Source organism: Nelusetta ayraudi, unplaced genomic scaffold (assembly GCF_046127955.1).
Source record: "Nelusetta ayraudi isolate G7.1 ecotype Tasmania unplaced genomic scaffold, CSIRO-AGI_Nayr_v1 ptg000092l, whole genome shotgun sequence".
Taxonomy (NCBI): Eukaryota; Metazoa; Chordata; class Actinopteri; order Tetraodontiformes; family Monacanthidae; genus Nelusetta; species Nelusetta ayraudi.
Genome location: NW_027466142.1, coordinates 2390558 through 2407500, shown reverse-complemented (window position 1 = coordinate 2407500; position 16943 = coordinate 2390558). Strand labels below are relative to the sequence as shown.

Below are 16943 nucleotides of genomic sequence, written 5' to 3'. Positions count from 1 at the left end.
GCAGAGGCAGTTTATCGTTTTTGTTTTTGTTTAAGTTGCACAACCACACTGTATTAAGACATGCTGTAGCAGCAGCAGCTTTGAACGACGCACGACTGCCAGTGTTGGAGCAGGTGTTTGAGGACTTGGTTAAAGCAGAGCTCCCTTTTTGTTTTGGTCCCCAGTCTGAAGGTGTGGTGTGTGATGTAATGTTGTGTTCCACAGTCCACAGCACGTGGATGTTAACAGTATTGGCCCCTCAGGTTTCACCGCCTTCACCACTGTGTCTCCTCCTCCTCCTCCTCCTACTCCTCCTCCTCCTCCAGACCTTTGGCCTGATACAGTGTCCAGCTGGCTGGGAGCCAGAAAAAGGGCAATGTGTCAAACAGCGACGTTTCCACCCTGCGTGTGTGCATGTGTGTGTGCGCTCGCATGTGTGTGAAGAAAATAATGCAGTCAATGTCAATGTCAATGCTTGTTCCGTGACAACAAGGTGTCACATCTTTGATCCACATACTGAGGTACTGGTACCTCCTGACCAGGAAATCCAGTATTAATGCTGAGTATTAATAAGTATAAATACTTATTTAAGCAAATGAAAACACAGCATACATTAATCATCGTTTGTGTGTGTGTGTGTGTGTGTGTGTGTGTGTGTGTGTGTGTGTGTGTGTGTGTGTGTGTGTGTGTGTGTGTGTGTGTGTGTGTGTGTGTGTGTGTGTGCGCGCGCGCTTTACTGGAGATGCTATTTACATTATAAATATGCAGATGGGCGGGTGCAGGGTCCCAGCTGTGCAGCTGCTCGGCCGTTTCCACCCTAAAGGGACTCACATCTACATGTGTGTTTATGTGCGTGCACGCACCAGAGTGCAGGATTGCACTTTGTGTGATACAAGATAAACACATGATGTGTTGTGCTTCAGTGTGTCCTAATGAGTGAGTGAGTGAGGGAGGGAGGGAAGGAGGGAGGGAGGGAGAGAGGCAGTTTAAATGGGAGTCGTCCTTGTTGTCAAGTCTTTAAGTGTATTTGGTTGAGTGAACTGCTGCTGATGAGCTATAATTACACTTCTGTGCTCTCTCTCTCTTCCTCTCTCCTCTGCTCAGTCCTCCTCACTCACTGTTTCAATGGAGATCTTTTACTTTACACATAAACATACCCATTTTTAAGGTCCCCAACAATGATTCATGTATGTTGTGTTTTTATTTGCTAAAAATAGTTATATAATATTTATATTTGCATAAATACTGGAGTTGCTGGTCAGGTGACACTAGTACCTCAGTATGTGGATCACAAAGTTGTGACACCTTGTTGTCACAGAACAAGCACTGACATTGATTACATTATTTTCTTATTGTTAACCGTAATTACCACAGTGTATTCTGACTTAATCCTCGTGATGGATATTTTTTAATTGCTTTCTTTTTTTTAAACTTTTCATATAAAACTTTCAAATGAGTCTTTTTTTTGCTTGCCCATGCAGGGCCGTTGATGTCATTGGTAATTTAATTACACAGACACAGACAAGTGTTTCTACTTTTCAATTTTGGGGAAAACACGAGTGACATTTAGTGCGTCTAGTTAATTATCACTTCTGACCTTTTTCGCAAGACATTCTGTCGCCAAGCGGAAACTTAATTAGTAAACTTTAGTAATTATTTCTGCACAGTCGTCGTAGTTCAATGCAGAGAGGAAAAACGTTGAGACACTAATGTAGTTTGGTGACAAATGTTTTTGTTCCTCGACGACGAGCCGCCTGCGTGTCCTGAGCTGTAGGATTTTTCCTCACCAGGGTTGTGAACTGGTCACACTGCGACGCCGCGTCAGATGATTAGATTACAGCAGCTCGGTTCATCCAGCCAGCAGGGATTTGTAGCTGGCGTTAATCTGACTGATCCCTCTGTTTTAATTATCTCCTTCCCTCCTTTTCTCTCTCTCTCTCTCTTTCTCTCCTCCTGTGCAGCGTGGCTGGCGGGGAGCTCTTTGACTTCCTGGCAGAGAAGGAGTCGCTGAGCGAGGAGGAGGCCACTCAGTTCCTCAAGCAGATCCTGGATGGGGTCTTCTACCTGCACTCCAAGCAAATAGCTCACTTCGACCTGAAGGTACGGCGTCTGCCTCAGGTCAAAAAGTCAAAGAAAAAAAAAGAAGAAGTGAAAGGTTTTGATCACCCTTCGGTTTTGCTTGTTTGAGCTCTTTTCACTGTTATTGAAATGAGCATCACAGATGGCTTTTTCAGTCAGAATCTTCAGTTGTTCTCTCTTGCGCTCATGCAGTGCACCGTGCAACTTCACTCCATCAAGGCTGCTTCGATCTCTTCGAAAATAATTGACATTCATTGTACACAATACCATCTCCAGGAATAAAACTTATGCACAAGCGCGATCGCAATGAAATTTTCCAGCTTCTCAAATATCCTTTTTTTGTTTTGCAGCTGCGTTGTTTTTCCTCGGCTGTAGTTCCGATCGATGGCCATCGACCTGTTGTCCACTTAATGCTAAACACCAGGCGTCTTATTCTGAAAGGAAGCAGCCAGACATCGGGGCTCTTCCCGCTCAGCGAGCAGTTAGACAGAACCATCGTACATCAGGGTTCTGCGCTCCGTCTGCAATAGTCTGATCAATGCTGGAGCTTTTTACCAAGTAGCTGCCGTCTGTCTGAACATCGGCTGTGGCTCTTACTGCCTGGCTGGAAGTGGCTCCAATTCAATATTTTGTTTTGGTGGAACGACTTTCGGCACTGCTCTAAAGGTAGACGGTGATATTTTTTTTCCTTTCAATTTTTCTTTTCTGTTGAGGTTCCATTTATGAATAATTGTCCCACAGTTATTTTTGTTGTTATTGTCGTGTCAGTTTTTTTGTGTATCTGGTGGAAGCCTTGACATGCCATGACTGAACAGACTCTTTCATGTTGCTGAACATCTAAAGTGAAACAGTGATGGAACAAACCGCATCAATGGCCAAACTGCACTGATTTCTTGAGAGTTCAAAAACTATACAACATCATATGAAACGTGGGACTCCTGTAGTGTATGAGCCGTTCTTTTAATTCTCATTACAAAGGTCAGCTCAAAAACGGCTGTGTGTGTGTCGGAGGTTTGTCATCGTTTTCCCCACAACCTCCCGTTGTTGTCGCTCCCTACACCCTCCGTCTCAGCGTCGCACTGGACGCTGGAGGTTCAGAGGTTTGGAGGTTCGGAGTCTTTGCCCCAGGGACTCTTTGTGTTCTCAGGAATGTGACTCTTCTGTTTCCTTGGCTCGTCTAACGCACCGTCCTTTTCCCTCCTTCCTCCTCCTGGACGGGTTCGACTGGTGCTGATTGGTTCTCCTTCTTGCCGGAGCTTTCCTGTGTTTGTCTGTCCTGCTGTCTTCGTCCCTCTGTCTGTCTTGATTTCTGCTGACCTTCTAAAGTCGTCTGATCTCTTCCCGATGGAGTTGATTGAAAACAAAAACAACGTTTCATTGCTTTCAGTGTCAGGTTTGTCACTCCACATCTGTGTCTTCTTTTTTGGCCACATTCTAACTTTGCTGTTTTTGTTTTTTATTTGTTTGTGTGTTATTCAGCCGGAGAACATCATGCTGCTGAACCGCTCAGTGCCTCACCCGCGCATCAAGATCATCGACTTTGGCCTCGCGCACAAGATCGATTTCGGCAACGATTTTAAAAACATTTTTGGAACTCCTGAGTTTGTGGGTGAGTTCCTCTTTTATTTGACTTTGTTTTATTTTGTCTGCGCTCCCGAAACATCGTGCCAGTTCATCCTTCCTGGGTTGTTGTTTTTTTTATTTTTTCCCCCCCCTCCGTCCTCTCTAATGATTTGTCGAACAGGTTCACACCCATTAGCATGTGTTCACGCTGAAAGCCGCCCTGTCTGTTCTCCTGGCTGCATCCCAGCGGTTACGTATCGTGAACACAGGTGCCAAATGTGCCACAAGGACAGAGTGAGAGAGAGGGAGAAAGAGAGAAATGTGCAGAGAGAGAGAGAGAGAGCGGGAGAGTGTGAGAGTGAGAGAGGAGGGGAAAGAGCCGCTAATAAGCCAGAGATGATCAGAAGTGCTACTTCTTGCCAACTCAAACACATGCACTCAGTCACAGAGATGTCAGCGTTTCGGGTCCCGTCTCTCTCACTCAGCCCTTTGCCTGGGAGGACGGCCAGCCTCCCCTGTTCCCTGGTCCCAGCACACAGTCAGGGCTGAAAGCGAAGCCCAGTCCTGTTACAAATCAGCCGAGTCGGCTCAGTCTGAAAAGTTGAAAATGTTGTATCAAAGAGCTCCATTGGTGAGACCAGCAAGGAAATGAATCTGCCACGAACTGCACATTTGCTGGGTTCATACTGTGACGTTAAGCATTCACTTAAATGCCTGCAAACCTCCGAAAGTTTGACTAAACAGTTGCTTAAAAAAAATGTAAAAAAAAATACATTTTTTCGAGATGTATTATGTCCACCATCAGAATGTTTTTGTTTTCATCCCAGAGTCAGTGGAGCAGCTTCGCATTATGAATGAAAAACAGAAAACCTCTGTGACCCTCCAGAAACCAACACTTTTATCCCGAGATGAAAAAGAGGCAGCGACACAGAGATTCTTTTTGGTTAACATTTGATGGGAAATAAACGTTCCCACTGTTACTTATTCACACATCCGACTGGAGAAAAGAAGAGATTCATTACACATCCAAGCTGGTGTGACTTTCAGAAGCAGCACAACAACACCGATGAATATAACAAAAAAAAAAATCTGTGAATCCAATAAAATACACGTCAGAAAGAAAGAATAAATTAAGGGAAAAAAACTGAGCAGCCATTGGTGTTTTCTTCACCTTACAGCTCCAGAGGTGGTCAACTATGAACCTCTGGGCCTGGAGGCAGACATGTGGTGAGTCAACAAAAACTCTTATCTGCTCCACAGACCAGCGTCATATATAATGTGCTGTTGGCATCCATATGAATCAAGTCATCATCTTATCAAATGACTTGATATTAAAAACCTTCTTTTCTCTTTTGACTCTGCCTCTCCTCAGGAGTGTCGGCGTGATCACCTACATCCTGTAAGTATCTCTATCTTCTGGTTACAATGAAGTATATGCAACATGCACGGATCAGAAACGCACATTGACCTTTGACCTTCTAACAGCTTCATGCTTGCACTGCCTCACCAGAGCCCTGGGCGAAGACATATAGGGGGGGGTCAGCTTGCCAAGGTTGTTTGTTTTGAACAGCCTGAATACGGTTGGTTATTTCTTTATGGCACATTTCAGGCACAGAGTGAATCCATAGTGCTGAACACAGATGAGGAGTTCTGAGATACCATTTTAAAGAATGAAATCAATAAAATCAAGATTAAGGAGGCAATTTGACTCCATCGATCAGTTTAGCTGCAAGGAGTTGCAAAGTGCAATAGCCTGCCATGCCTGTCATTGTGTTTTTACTGCTGCTTCAGCTGCAATATCACAATGACAATACTGCCGCAATGTCATTATGCACACTTTAGGCCTTTTGGCCAAACTGCTGCACTAAAGCAGAGTGGAGTGAAATAGCAGCAGTCAGGCGCGTCCATCATCTCTGTATAGATCTGCCTGTGGTTCGATTGTACCGGACTGCAGTTGAAAAGGCTGATTGTTGGTTTCCCCATGATGAGAAATGAGGAAGGAGAAAAGGTTACAGGCTTTATGAGTAATGCACACTTCTCTTCTGCTCAAAGGGAAATTCTTATTTAATTTCGACTTAATTCTTACGCTTTTCTCACACACTTCTCTCGACAATGAACATCATGTCACGTGGAAGTGGCAAAGTATTTTTTACGTGGAGAAAAACTGGTGTAGCATTAGGAAACGATTAAAAGTTTTACCCCTGCAAGGGCCGACATTGTATCTTTCTATTGTCCCACCTGTAGATCTTGCATGCGACAATAAAGCTTTAATTGGTTTTCGCATGGGCCGCCACTTCCACACTTGTACGTTGTACCAGCGCAGAGTCGCAGACTCCCCAAGGCTTCTCCCTCGGCAGCCACAGATGGCTGGCACGTCAGCTCAGTTGAAGTCAGCAGCAGAAGAAGAGTTCACGCCCCCGGGCCAAGTACAGATCAACTGCTGCTGCGCCCTCCACAATGCCGCCGTCCTCTGGGTTTTTTTTCTTTTCTTATTTGTGCCCAGCATCAAGGTTTTGCTGAGCTCCCACACACTCTCACCGCTCAGAGAGAAGAGACGCCTACACAAGGCCGGGCCACAATGTCCGCTCTAGCCGGCCCACAGAAACCATGTGGAGAGCCCCTCAAAAATAACACCACCAGGTAAAAGAGGGGAAAATAACCTGTTAAATCCCAGTGTTTCATCATTACGTAATGGAAAACAAGCAGTGCTTTTGGTCTTCTCGGCGCTGTAACGTGCTGGAGGCGCGTGCTGGAGGCGCGTGCTGTCGGTGCGTGCTGTCGGTGCACCTGCGCTGTCTTTGCTCGCGCCCACCCACACAGCTGTCACAGTCCTGCACAGTCGGCACAGCAGAACATAGATCCGTCCGTGATCGGATCCCAGAAACCGCAAGTTGCATTTACTGCTCCTCTCTTTATTTCTTTTTCTTTTCTTTTTTTCACTATCCTGTAATAGAACTGTTGGTTCGGCATTCTCAGGGAGAATTTCCAAACTCATGACCCGCGGGTTCTCCATGAGCGGTGATCATGGGATGGCTGCAGCTCTTGTCAGACATCGATCTCTTGCCAGAGCGATAAGAACTTATTGGAGCATTGAGAAAAAGCGCATTGTGAAGGCGTCATTAGCGCCTGTATCAGCATTATAATTGTGCCCACAGAAGTCTTTGCGTCTCCTTCGGGAGGCGTCTTGATGAGGCAGTGGTTCTGATCCGTCCACGCAAACATCTTCCTGCTGGTGTTGCTGCCCAGCCTGGTGAACAGTGGCCTTAATTACATGTTTGTTGCCAGCAGCTGCTCCTTGTACTCTTGATAAATTCACACACGTTCATATTTTGACCTTGATGGTCCCTCCCTCTTTCTCTTCCTTCCTCCTCCTCCCTCTACTCTCTCCATCCCTACCAGCTGGCATTTTAATTAGCCGCAGGCACTGATCAGCGGAAGGGGTTTCGGTGGAACAAAGAAAATGCCGATTAGCGTTTGTTTAAACATTCTGAGCGTTAAGTGAGAGTGTTACATGAATCGTAAACAGTGTTAGCGGGTCACTATTGGATGTCAGAGATGATTGAATTGTTTGACTAAACACACTTTTTTTCCCGTTCAGTAGCATCTGTAGCTGCGTTGTCATGACAGTTTTTCGCGAAATAAAAGCAATTTGCAGGTGTTTTCATTGAATGGTGTGAAGCGCATCGGCCGCAATTCTCAGACGCCACTTTGAGGAGAATGGAGGGAGAAAACATATTGCGATGAATCTGCATTTCCAATGTTGTTTGCTGACCAGAATGGTTGTTATATTTTTCTCTTTGATTACTTGTAAAAAAAATATTGCAGCATTTTCAGTCACACTGACGTGTAAATGTGAAACACGTGTTTCCATGACACTTTTGCGAGATGCCTCTTTATCGATACAGAGTTCAATTAAGAGCTTTTTAAAAGGCATTCAAATATCTGCACTCTAAACCAAAAGCTGCCCAATGTCCAGTGTTTTGATGACACTTTTAGTTTGACAGCAAACATTAACGAAACAAAACAACAATGAGTCACCAGTAGATGTTGTGCTGTGAGATCGCAGCACCTGCTTTATTTTGGAGACCCGAAACCAATGAGTGATGGATGAGTTAGTTTTATTAACTGGTCTCACCAGATCCCAACCTTCAGTTGGTGGACAGTGAATGTGCTTTCGGTCATGTTGTGCCCTGTGAGCTGACACTCTCGTCCCGCTGGTGTCTTCCTCTGTCCCCTCCTGCAGCCTGAGCGGTGCTTCTCCTTTCCTCGGCGACAACAAGCAGGAGACCCTGGCCAACGTCTCGGCCGTGGACTACTCGTTTGACGAGGAGTTCTTCAGCAACACCAGCGTCCTGGCCAAAGATTTCATAGCGAGGCTGCTCGTGAAGGACCCAAAGTATGTCGGAGGGAAACTGGAAACGGACAAAACCATCAAAAGAGTGCTAGTGGTTCTCCCCCACTTCAGAAACTGAATAGCCGCAGCCACATGTGTTAAAGACACTACGAGTCTCCCGTTTCTTCAAAACAATTGGGTGTTCGTGACGATGGGGGGTTGCTTTGGGGTGAATACAATGGGTGTGGTTGATAAAAAGGTTTGTGAGGACGAGGCTTGCTTTAAACTGAGAGTGAGTAGAGACATGAGTTTGTCCAAGCTGCGCCTCAAAGAAGGTAATTGATCCAGGTCGTGAGCGGGAAGAGATCCATTCAGCCTGCAAGATTCCAGGCTGGAAGTTTCAAAAAGTTCCCCCTAATGACTTGTCCATGCTCACATCCAAGCAATGAGTGCCTGAATTGAGTGAGTAGAGCAGAGTAGAGTGGACTCACTCTGGCTGGCTTCTGCTCGGGCTGGAAGGTCCGTCCGTGAGTGCGGAACAGAAACTGGGACTTTGTGGTGAGCGGAACGTAGACGGCAGGAAGTGTCAGTTTCCCCTCTGCTGCAGCACTGCTTCGCTTATAAAACAAAAACAAGCTGTTGTCCTGATCCTCAGTTTCCAGCAGCTCTAACAGAGGATGTGGCGTCTGCTCTGCCCGGCAGCAACCCAGCCCGTCCACCGCTCTTCATTAAATACACTGTGTTAATTAACCGTGTCCTCTTTTATCAAGATGATGTTCTTCCTCTGCAGACGCAGCGTCGCATTTTAGGCGTCGCACCAGAGATGTTTGAAGTTTTCCTCTTGTGAAGGATCAACATCGAAAGCTTCAGATTGTGATTGATACATTTCAGCCTCCACTTCAGAGATTGACTGAAACATTTATCCATTTTTTTTTCATTACCCATCTTTTTCAGTGTGTCCAATTTCTAGGGTTTTAATTAGTGTAGTATAAGTGTCTCAGCCTCTTTAAGCCAATGCTAAAGTCTTGCCGCACTGAACAGACCATACACTCTACTCACTGGTAAAACTTGGAAAATATCTCCCTGGTTTAAAAACTGCTCTATGTCTTAATGTCTGCAGGAGGAGGATGACGATTCAGGACAGCCTCCACCATCCCTGGATTAAGGTTGATCTCTCTATACATGTATTTTAAATTAAAAAAAGAAATCACTTCTCCCCAATAATTAAAGCTGACATTTAATGGTTTGGGTGGAGTATTAATGGTTGTAGCCAGTGATGCTGTTTCAAATGTGTCTTTGCCAAGTGATTCTCATCCTCTCTTGTGTTTGTTTGCTGCAACACGTGGTAACCAGCCAAAAGACACCCAGCAAGCGCTGAGCCGCAAGGAGTCGGCCGTCAACATGGAAAAGTTCAAGAAGTTCGCAGCTCGAAGGAAATGGAAAGTAAGCTTGGGCTTGGGGTGGGGGGGGGTGCGTCTTTCTGCTCCAGCTCCACTTCATTCTGAGCTGGAGCTCTGGGTTGGCAGGTTAGCGTCCTGCTGAACCCAGTCAGCAGCAAATCACGTTTCCTGACCCATCACCCTTTGGCCGCCTAATAAAGAGTGAGAGAAGAAACGGTCTCAAACTGGGTGTCACCACGACTGTTGCAGGCTGGCTGTAAGCAGCCAAACTCCCTGCCTGCCTGCCTGCCTGCACTGCTTGCTGGCTGTTTCCTGCTTGTCTGTTTGTGTTTGTCACAGCTGACCCAGCTCTGCTGCCGGCCGCAGCTACGTGCAGCGACTGTTCTGTCACATTTTCATCTTCTCTTAGTGATGTGGAACGATGGCTGCTTAGCTTCAGGGTTTTTGGTTTGGTTTGCTGCTGAATGAGGCGACGCAGCGGCACAGTGGTCGGCGCTGTCGCCTCACAGCGAGAAGGTCGCAGGTTCCATTCCGGGCCTGGAGTTTTGCATGTTCTCCCTGTGTCTGCTGGGTTCTCTCCAGGTTCTCCGGCTTCCTCCCACTCTCCAACAACATGCATGTGAGGTCAATTGGAAACTCTAAATTGACTGTAGGTGTGTGTGTGAGTGTGAATGGTTGTTGGCCTCTATGTGGCCCTGTGATGAAGTGGCCACTGGTCCAGGGTGTCACCCTGCCTTCACCCTATTACAGCTGGGAGAGGCTCCAGCAGACCCCCAACACCCTGATGGATGGATGGATGGATGGATGGATGGATGGGGAAATCCCAGTGTTCCACCCTGAGTGAAATGAAAACCTAAATAGAGCCACAACCTGCTACTTGGTCATGCTCTGGTCTCGCGTGACATTCTACTTCTTCTCCTCACTCATGAGAATATTAAAAAAATTTATTTTCTCCCCCAGCAATCCGTCCGACTGATCTCCTTATGCAACCGCCTGTCCCGCTCCTTCCTGTCCAGGAGCAACATCAGTGTGGCGCGCAGCGACGACACCTTGGTAAGTCCAGTCAGCAGCAGTCACCTCAGCAGAGAAAATAACGACGGTGGATTTGTAGTGAAAACAAAGATGCGGTGAACAGAACGCAAGCAAGCTTGAAAGGGAGGTTCAATAACCACACTCCTTTGTCCATTGCTATTTCCTTGATTTTTGACCCCCAACACTGCTGCACACAGGTCCGGCAATCGGAATTTTCCAGATCTCAGCAGTATCTAAACTGAAAAACTGCCCCCAACGCTACAGCCGCAGCAGACATAACTTAGTAGTTGTGTTTTGATGCTGGAGAGCCAAGAGGCAAAGCTGCCGTTAAAGGGTTAACCATTTACAGAGGAGTTGTGTTTTTCTGGCCAGGCCAAGGCCAGGTCCTATCACTTCCTCATGTTGCACATGACCTGACAGGTAGAACCCACCATGCTGCACCCCCTGCAGTCAGATAGTAGAAGTACCGCTGCAGCTGACGGTACAATGGGGACACAACTTGCAAGCCCCGAGAGTGAATAAATGATGCATTTCTAGTGTTTAAATGAAGAAAATAAGAATCTGTATCTGTCATCAGTTGTTTTGTGTGCTCTACCTTTTTTTTTTTTAGAATCATCCCTTTGTGATGTCACAAATGGCATAGCCTCGCAGCTGGAGTTTCTGCAGGATCATGCAAAAATCTGTTGCTTCTGAATAATTAATCATGCAGGATGAGAAATAGAGATAATAATTGACAGGACCTTTTCAAATTTTTATGATTAAAAACTGAGCCAGTTCAGAAAAAAAAAAAAAAAGGTTTTTCTCCTTGATGTTCATTTTGATAATTAACGGTTGCATAGAAAAACCCTGAATATCAAATGTTCACATGGAGAGAGTGAACAAAACCAACATTTGCCAGAACAAGTTGGCTGTGAGCAGAATAGGCAGCGGGCCGTTGTGCAGTACTGCGAGGTGATTCAGCAGCGACATAGCCCAGCGGGAGGCTGATGTGGAGGAATGTCTCTGCAGCATCACGCTAGGATGAACACACACCGCTGCACATCATCCTCGCCTCCCGCCCCCCCCACCCACCACCACCCCCACCCCCGTCTCCTCCTGGCCTCGCTCGGTGCAGCAGAGCAGCGCCGTCGCTGTCCAGGTGCAGGTCAGCGGGTCGCTGGCCCAGCAAAAATAGCTGGACGTGTTTTGATCCACCGCTGCTTCTCTCCCTGTTAATGCATGAGGAGAGATGAAAGAGGGACTTAAGGGGGGACAGTGGCAGTGGTGGAGGTGGTGGTGGTGTTGGGCGTGTGATGAAAAGAATTCACAGGATTAGGTCATCTTGTGAGCAGCAGGAGGGGCCCACTGTCCCCACCTCCTGGTGATGTTGTGCTGCTCTGCTCCAGGATGAGGAAGACTCCTTTGTGATGAAGGCCATCATCCACGCCATCAACGACGACAACGTGCCCGGCCTGACGCACCTGCTGGGCTCCCTCAACAGCTACGACGTCAACCAGCCCAACAAGGTGGGCGCACACCATTGTGCTGTCTAGAACCAGGGGTGGGCAACTGTATGACTGGTGGCGCCACAGTGGGTTCTATAATGTGCTAGAGGGTCCTAAGCAGCAGCAGATGGATGGAGTGTTTTGGTTGCTGAAAATCTGAGTGTGTGTGTATGTGTGTGTGGCAGCATGGCACCCCCCCGCTGCTGATCGCAGCCGGCTGTGGCAACATCCAGATCATCGAGGTGCTGATGAGGAAGGGCGCAGAGATCCACGCCAACGACAAGGTAAAGACTGTCTGATGGACTGAGGGAGGGACGGAGGGAGGGAGTAGCGTCTCTTCTCCACAAGAACCATCCGAACCTGCTGGCTGAGACATCACAGAGAGCCACGACACGAGAGCCATGCATTTCATTTCTCTAGTCTTCCATTGAATGGATTTATTGTTGTAAATGACAAAAAAGTTGCTTATCGTTGTTATTATTATTATTATTATTATCTAGCTGTACGTGTCGCTCCATCCTTTCCATCAGCCAGAACACAGTGGAGGTGTTTGCCAGCACTTCAGTGCAGTAGTGCAACGCTCCTCAGCAGACAGGCGCTAGACTCGTAGTTGCTGCAGTCTCAGGGTGATTCCCTATGAAAGGTCAGGAATAAATCCTGGAATTTCTCTTCTTCTTCTTCTTCTTCTTCTTCCTCCTCCTCTTCCTCCAACCTCAGAGCGGAGCCAACGCTATCTACTACGCAGCCAGACACGGCCACGTGGAGACCCTGAAGTTCCTCCACGGGAAGACGTGTCCTCTGGACGTCCAAGATAAGGTGAAGGACGAGGGTGTGTCACTCCTGCCCTTGTACACTGGTCCGTCTCTCAGCGCGTCTCTCGCACTCCCTCCTCGCCCAGCGCTGCCTCTGGAGGAGCGCCCCGTTTCATTTCCCCCCAAATGCTCTGATACACACAGAGATTCTCTCTCACCAGGAGGAGAACCTGGGCAGAAGACCAGCGGTCGCTCTCGCTTTTATCAGCTCTCTTACTGGCTTGTTGCTATAGAAACAGATCTCTGCTGCTAAGGAAGATCGGTTGCTGCCGGTGTTGCCTCCCTCGTCCGCATGACCATTTTATTTTTTTGTTTGCTTTCTTTGAGAAATCAAAGCAACCCCCCCCCCCCCCCCCCAAAAAAAAAAAAATCCTTTTTCCCACCTCCTGAACCTGGTGCGTGCTGCCAGTTTTCCCTCCTGTGAACGACGAGTCCTCCGAGACCAGAACACACCTCAGTCGTCAGTCAGGGCTCTGGGATGGCAATCTAGTTTGTGTGAAATGAACATTAAAGTTGCGTCTGGCTTTATTACACTGCAAATCACAGGCTGAGGCGTCTGCTGAGGCCTCAAAGGGGGGATGCTTTTGGAAGACACAGAGAGAGAGAGTGAGATAAGGAAACCATCCAGCCTCACTTCTTCACTTTTAATTCGAGAGAGAGAGAGAGAGAGAGAGGCAGAGAGAGAGGGAGGGAGAGAGAGGGAGGGAGAGAGAGAGGGAGAGAGAGAGGGAGGGAGAGAGAGAGAGAGACAGAGAGAGAGAGAGACAGAGAGAGACAGAGAGAGAGAGAGAGAGACAGAGAGAGAGAGAGACAGAGAGAGAGAGACCTGGCGGTGGGTGTCGGCTGCAGCTGCCTCCTCTTTCTAATGAACGCTCGGCTCCGTCGAGCAGGTCGAGCTAGCGGCTCGTCGCAGGAACGGCTGAACGGAGTAAGAGAGAAACAGAGAAAATAGCCTCAGCGTCCCATTGTTGTCGTCGTCGTCGTCGTTGTTTGCAGCTGTGATTTCCCAAGACGTCCAAATATTTGCATATTATATGTATCAGCATGACACTGCAACTTTTTTCTTTTACACAACTGCATTTATGCAGAGTCAGCCCAAATCATGTATACACACATCGGGCAAAGAAAAAAGTTGCATAAATATTTTAATAACTAATTTATTCAGACATCACGAGATTAATACAAGTGACCTTTGACCTCTACAATGACAAGAGGTGGACAAAGTGGCTTCCAGACATGTATGTCCAACTGCTGCTTGGATAGCGTTTCTTACAACCTAACACTTGTTGTTGCTCCAATCATGAGGGTAGTAGCGCCGCCTGTTGGGGAAACATGGTACGCAGTGTTGTCGTCATTTGATCAGACTTCCAAAGAGGTGTCTAGATGCGTAGAAGAACTAATACAAATTTTCCTGATGTCTTTAAATTATCTTGCTTGACTGTGTGCATCTCCTGTCCTGATGGTCCTCTACAGTCTGGAGAAACCGCTCTTCACGTGGCAGCTCGCTACGGCAACGTGGACGTGGTTCGCTACCTGTGCAGCATCCAGGCCAACCCAGACCTGGCCGACCGGGTGAGTGGGCGCCGTCGCCCTGCTTCGTACCCGCAGCCAAGCTCACGCTTCTTGTTCTTACCAGCAGCAAAAACCAAAACCTTTGCTGCCTTTCTTTCCCCTGTTTACCTGAGCAGGAGCAGGAGACGCCGCTGCACTGCGCCGCCTGGCACGGCTACTCAGCGGTGGCGGTGGCGCTCTGCCAGGCCGGCTGCCACGTGGACGCCAAGAACCGCGAGGGCGAGAGTCCGCTGCTGACGGCCTCTGCTCGGGGCTTCGTGGACATCGTGCAGTGTCTGGTGGAGCACGGAGCTCACCTGGAGGCCAGCGACAAGGTGAGACACACCTCCGCCAAGCCCACTGCTTTTATAGTTGGTATTAGTATTAGATAGTATAGTTTTATAGATAGTATCTAGAGAGAAAATAATGTCCTGCTGTCCCTGTGTGTTGTTGCAGGACGGCCACACGGCGCTGCACCTGGCGGTGCGGAGGTGCCAGGTGGAGGTGGTCCGCTGCCTGCTGGACCACCGCTGCCACGCCGACCAGCAGGACCGCCACGGCAACACGCCGCTGCACATCGCCTGCAAGGACGGCAACCTGGCCGTGGTCACAGCCATCTGTGGTGCCGGCGGCGCCCTGGACCTTCCCAATAAGGTCAGCACCAGAACCAACACCCTGATGAGGGTTCATGGGCTTTGGTGGCCTTCCATTGGTTCTTTGTAGGGTTAAAAAGTGGTATAAATCACTATCTTTGCTCATCGCAAAAATGCGTTTTTAGCTGCTGATCAGAGAGTGGATACAGGTGTTCTTCAGGGTTCTGACCCAGTTTCTTTGGTGCTATCAGTGGAAATGTTTGGACACATCGGTTTCTTCTTTATCTTGACTACTTTCTACACTGTAGATACATACTGAAGTCATCTTAAGATGAATATATGACCAAGATATGTGGATTAATTTAGCAAAAGAAAAAAAAAGTTAAATACCTATATATGTTATTTTATATATATGTTTTATATGAAGGGTGGCTATTCTGGTTCATCTAAGATATAAAACTTGTTTGAGTTATTTCACACTTTTTTGTTTAATACATATTCCATATGTGTTCATTCACAGTTTTGATGCCTTGAGTGACAATCTACAATATCAATAGTCATGAAAATGAAAGAAAACCCATTAAATCAGAAGTATGTATCCAAACGTTTGACTGTTAGGGTATATTTAATTTAATTAAATTTAATTTAATTTTATTTATTTCTTGTTTTTACAGCACAGTTACAGTTACATTTTAGACGATGACAATGTTTTTGTTTTGTTCTTTTCTAAACTACAGTAAGAGTAGAAGTAGGTCGCTGCCGTGTTTGCCAGAGTGTTTAGCTGTGTTGTTTTGACACTCACGCGTGTACTAGGTGTTTTTACACCCATGTAGACTAAACTGTCTGACTGGTGCCAAAATCCAGCCCTATTACAGGTCAGACAGACAGAGAGATAAATAAACATAGAAAGCAAACACCCACACACACACACACACACACACACACACGCACACACACACACACACACACACACAGGAGGGATTAAAGGGATTAATGCATGCACCCACAGGATTGTTGCTGTGTGATCCAAACTAATGGGTTCATAAACTGCCTCTTGGCCACCACCACCGTCAACCTCTTTCCATCCAGCTGCACTGCTGCTGCTGCAGGTGGTGGCTCCCTGCTGTAGCTGCTCTAAACTGCTGCTGCTGCAGGTGGTGGCTCCATGGTGTACCTGCTCTAAACTGAAGCACCATCCTGCTGCAAGGCTCCACCGCCTCCCACACTTTTCACACGCCATTCCAACACCATCCACCACTTTCTGCTTTATTCCACCGTCAGACAGCGGCTCCCCTCACACTCTGGCAGCTCGTCTCCACGCTGCGTCGCTGGAGATGTTGTGATTTATTCATTATTTTCAGTATCTGAACGCCCCCACCCCCCTTTTTTTTCCTCTCCAAGCTTATCTGAAGCAGCCAGCTGTGTCTGAATATGTGCATGTATCTGTCTTGGCTGTGAGCTGGAGACGCTGGCAAGGAAAGATGAGGGGCTGACACGGTGGAGTGCTGCAGGATGCACACTCAGTGTAGTTTTGACAAATGGGAATTGATTGAGGGCGACAAACGGTGGTGGTTAGCGCTGCCGCCTCACTGCAAGAAGGTTGTGGGTTTGATTCCTGGGGTCTTTCTGTGTGGCGTTTGCATGTTCTCCCTGTGTCTGCTGGGTTCTCTCCACGTTCTCCACGTTCTCCCTGTGTCTGCTGGGTTCTCTCTATGTTCTCCCTGTGTCTGCTGGGTTCTCTCCACGTTCTCCCTGTTCTCCATGTGTCTGTGGGTTCTCTCCACGTTCTCCATGTGTCTGCTGGGTTCTTTCCATGTTCTCCCTGTCTCTGCTGGGTTCTCTCCACGTTCTCACTGTTCTCCATGTGTCTGTGGGTTCTCTCCATGTTCTCCATGTGTCTGCTGGGTTTTCTCCACGTTCTCCATGTGTCTGCTGGGTTCTCTCCATGTTCTCCATGTTCTCAATGTGTCTGTGGGGTTCGCTCCATGTTCTCCATGTTCTCCCTGTGTCTGTGGGGTTCGCTCCATGTTCTCCATGTGTCTGTGGGTTCTCTCCATGTTCTCCATGTGTCTGCTGGGTTCTCTCCATGTTCTCCATGTGTCTGCTGAGTTCTCTCC

At 47.5% G+C, this 16943-nt stretch overlaps 1 protein-coding gene across 17 annotated transcripts in view; it reads left to right on the top strand.

The window, feature by feature from the left end:
• The window catches only part of dapk1 (death-associated protein kinase 1), a 50173-nt gene that overhangs the window by 19747 nt on the left and 13483 nt on the right, over positions 1 to 16943 (top strand). For all 17 annotated transcript variants that reach the window (XM_076047252.1, XM_076047250.1, XM_076047244.1 and 14 more), the window contains 14 exons: positions 1941 to 2079; positions 3538 to 3667; positions 4800 to 4848; positions 4994 to 5020; positions 7865 to 8017; positions 9075 to 9120; positions 9308 to 9397; positions 10315 to 10407; positions 11772 to 11891; positions 12056 to 12154; positions 12588 to 12686; positions 14156 to 14254; positions 14371 to 14568; positions 14690 to 14887. In XM_076047252.1, the coding sequence (XP_075903367.1) occupies positions 1941 to 2079; positions 3538 to 3667; positions 4800 to 4848; positions 4994 to 5020; positions 7865 to 8017; positions 9075 to 9120; positions 9308 to 9397; positions 10315 to 10407; positions 11772 to 11891; positions 12056 to 12154; positions 12588 to 12686; positions 14156 to 14254; positions 14371 to 14568; positions 14690 to 14887 (1540 nt within the window). The remainder of the gene's footprint in view (positions 1 to 1940; positions 2080 to 3537; positions 3668 to 4799; positions 4849 to 4993; positions 5021 to 7864; positions 8018 to 9074; positions 9121 to 9307; positions 9398 to 10314; positions 10408 to 11771; positions 11892 to 12055; positions 12155 to 12587; positions 12687 to 14155; positions 14255 to 14370; positions 14569 to 14689; positions 14888 to 16943) is intronic.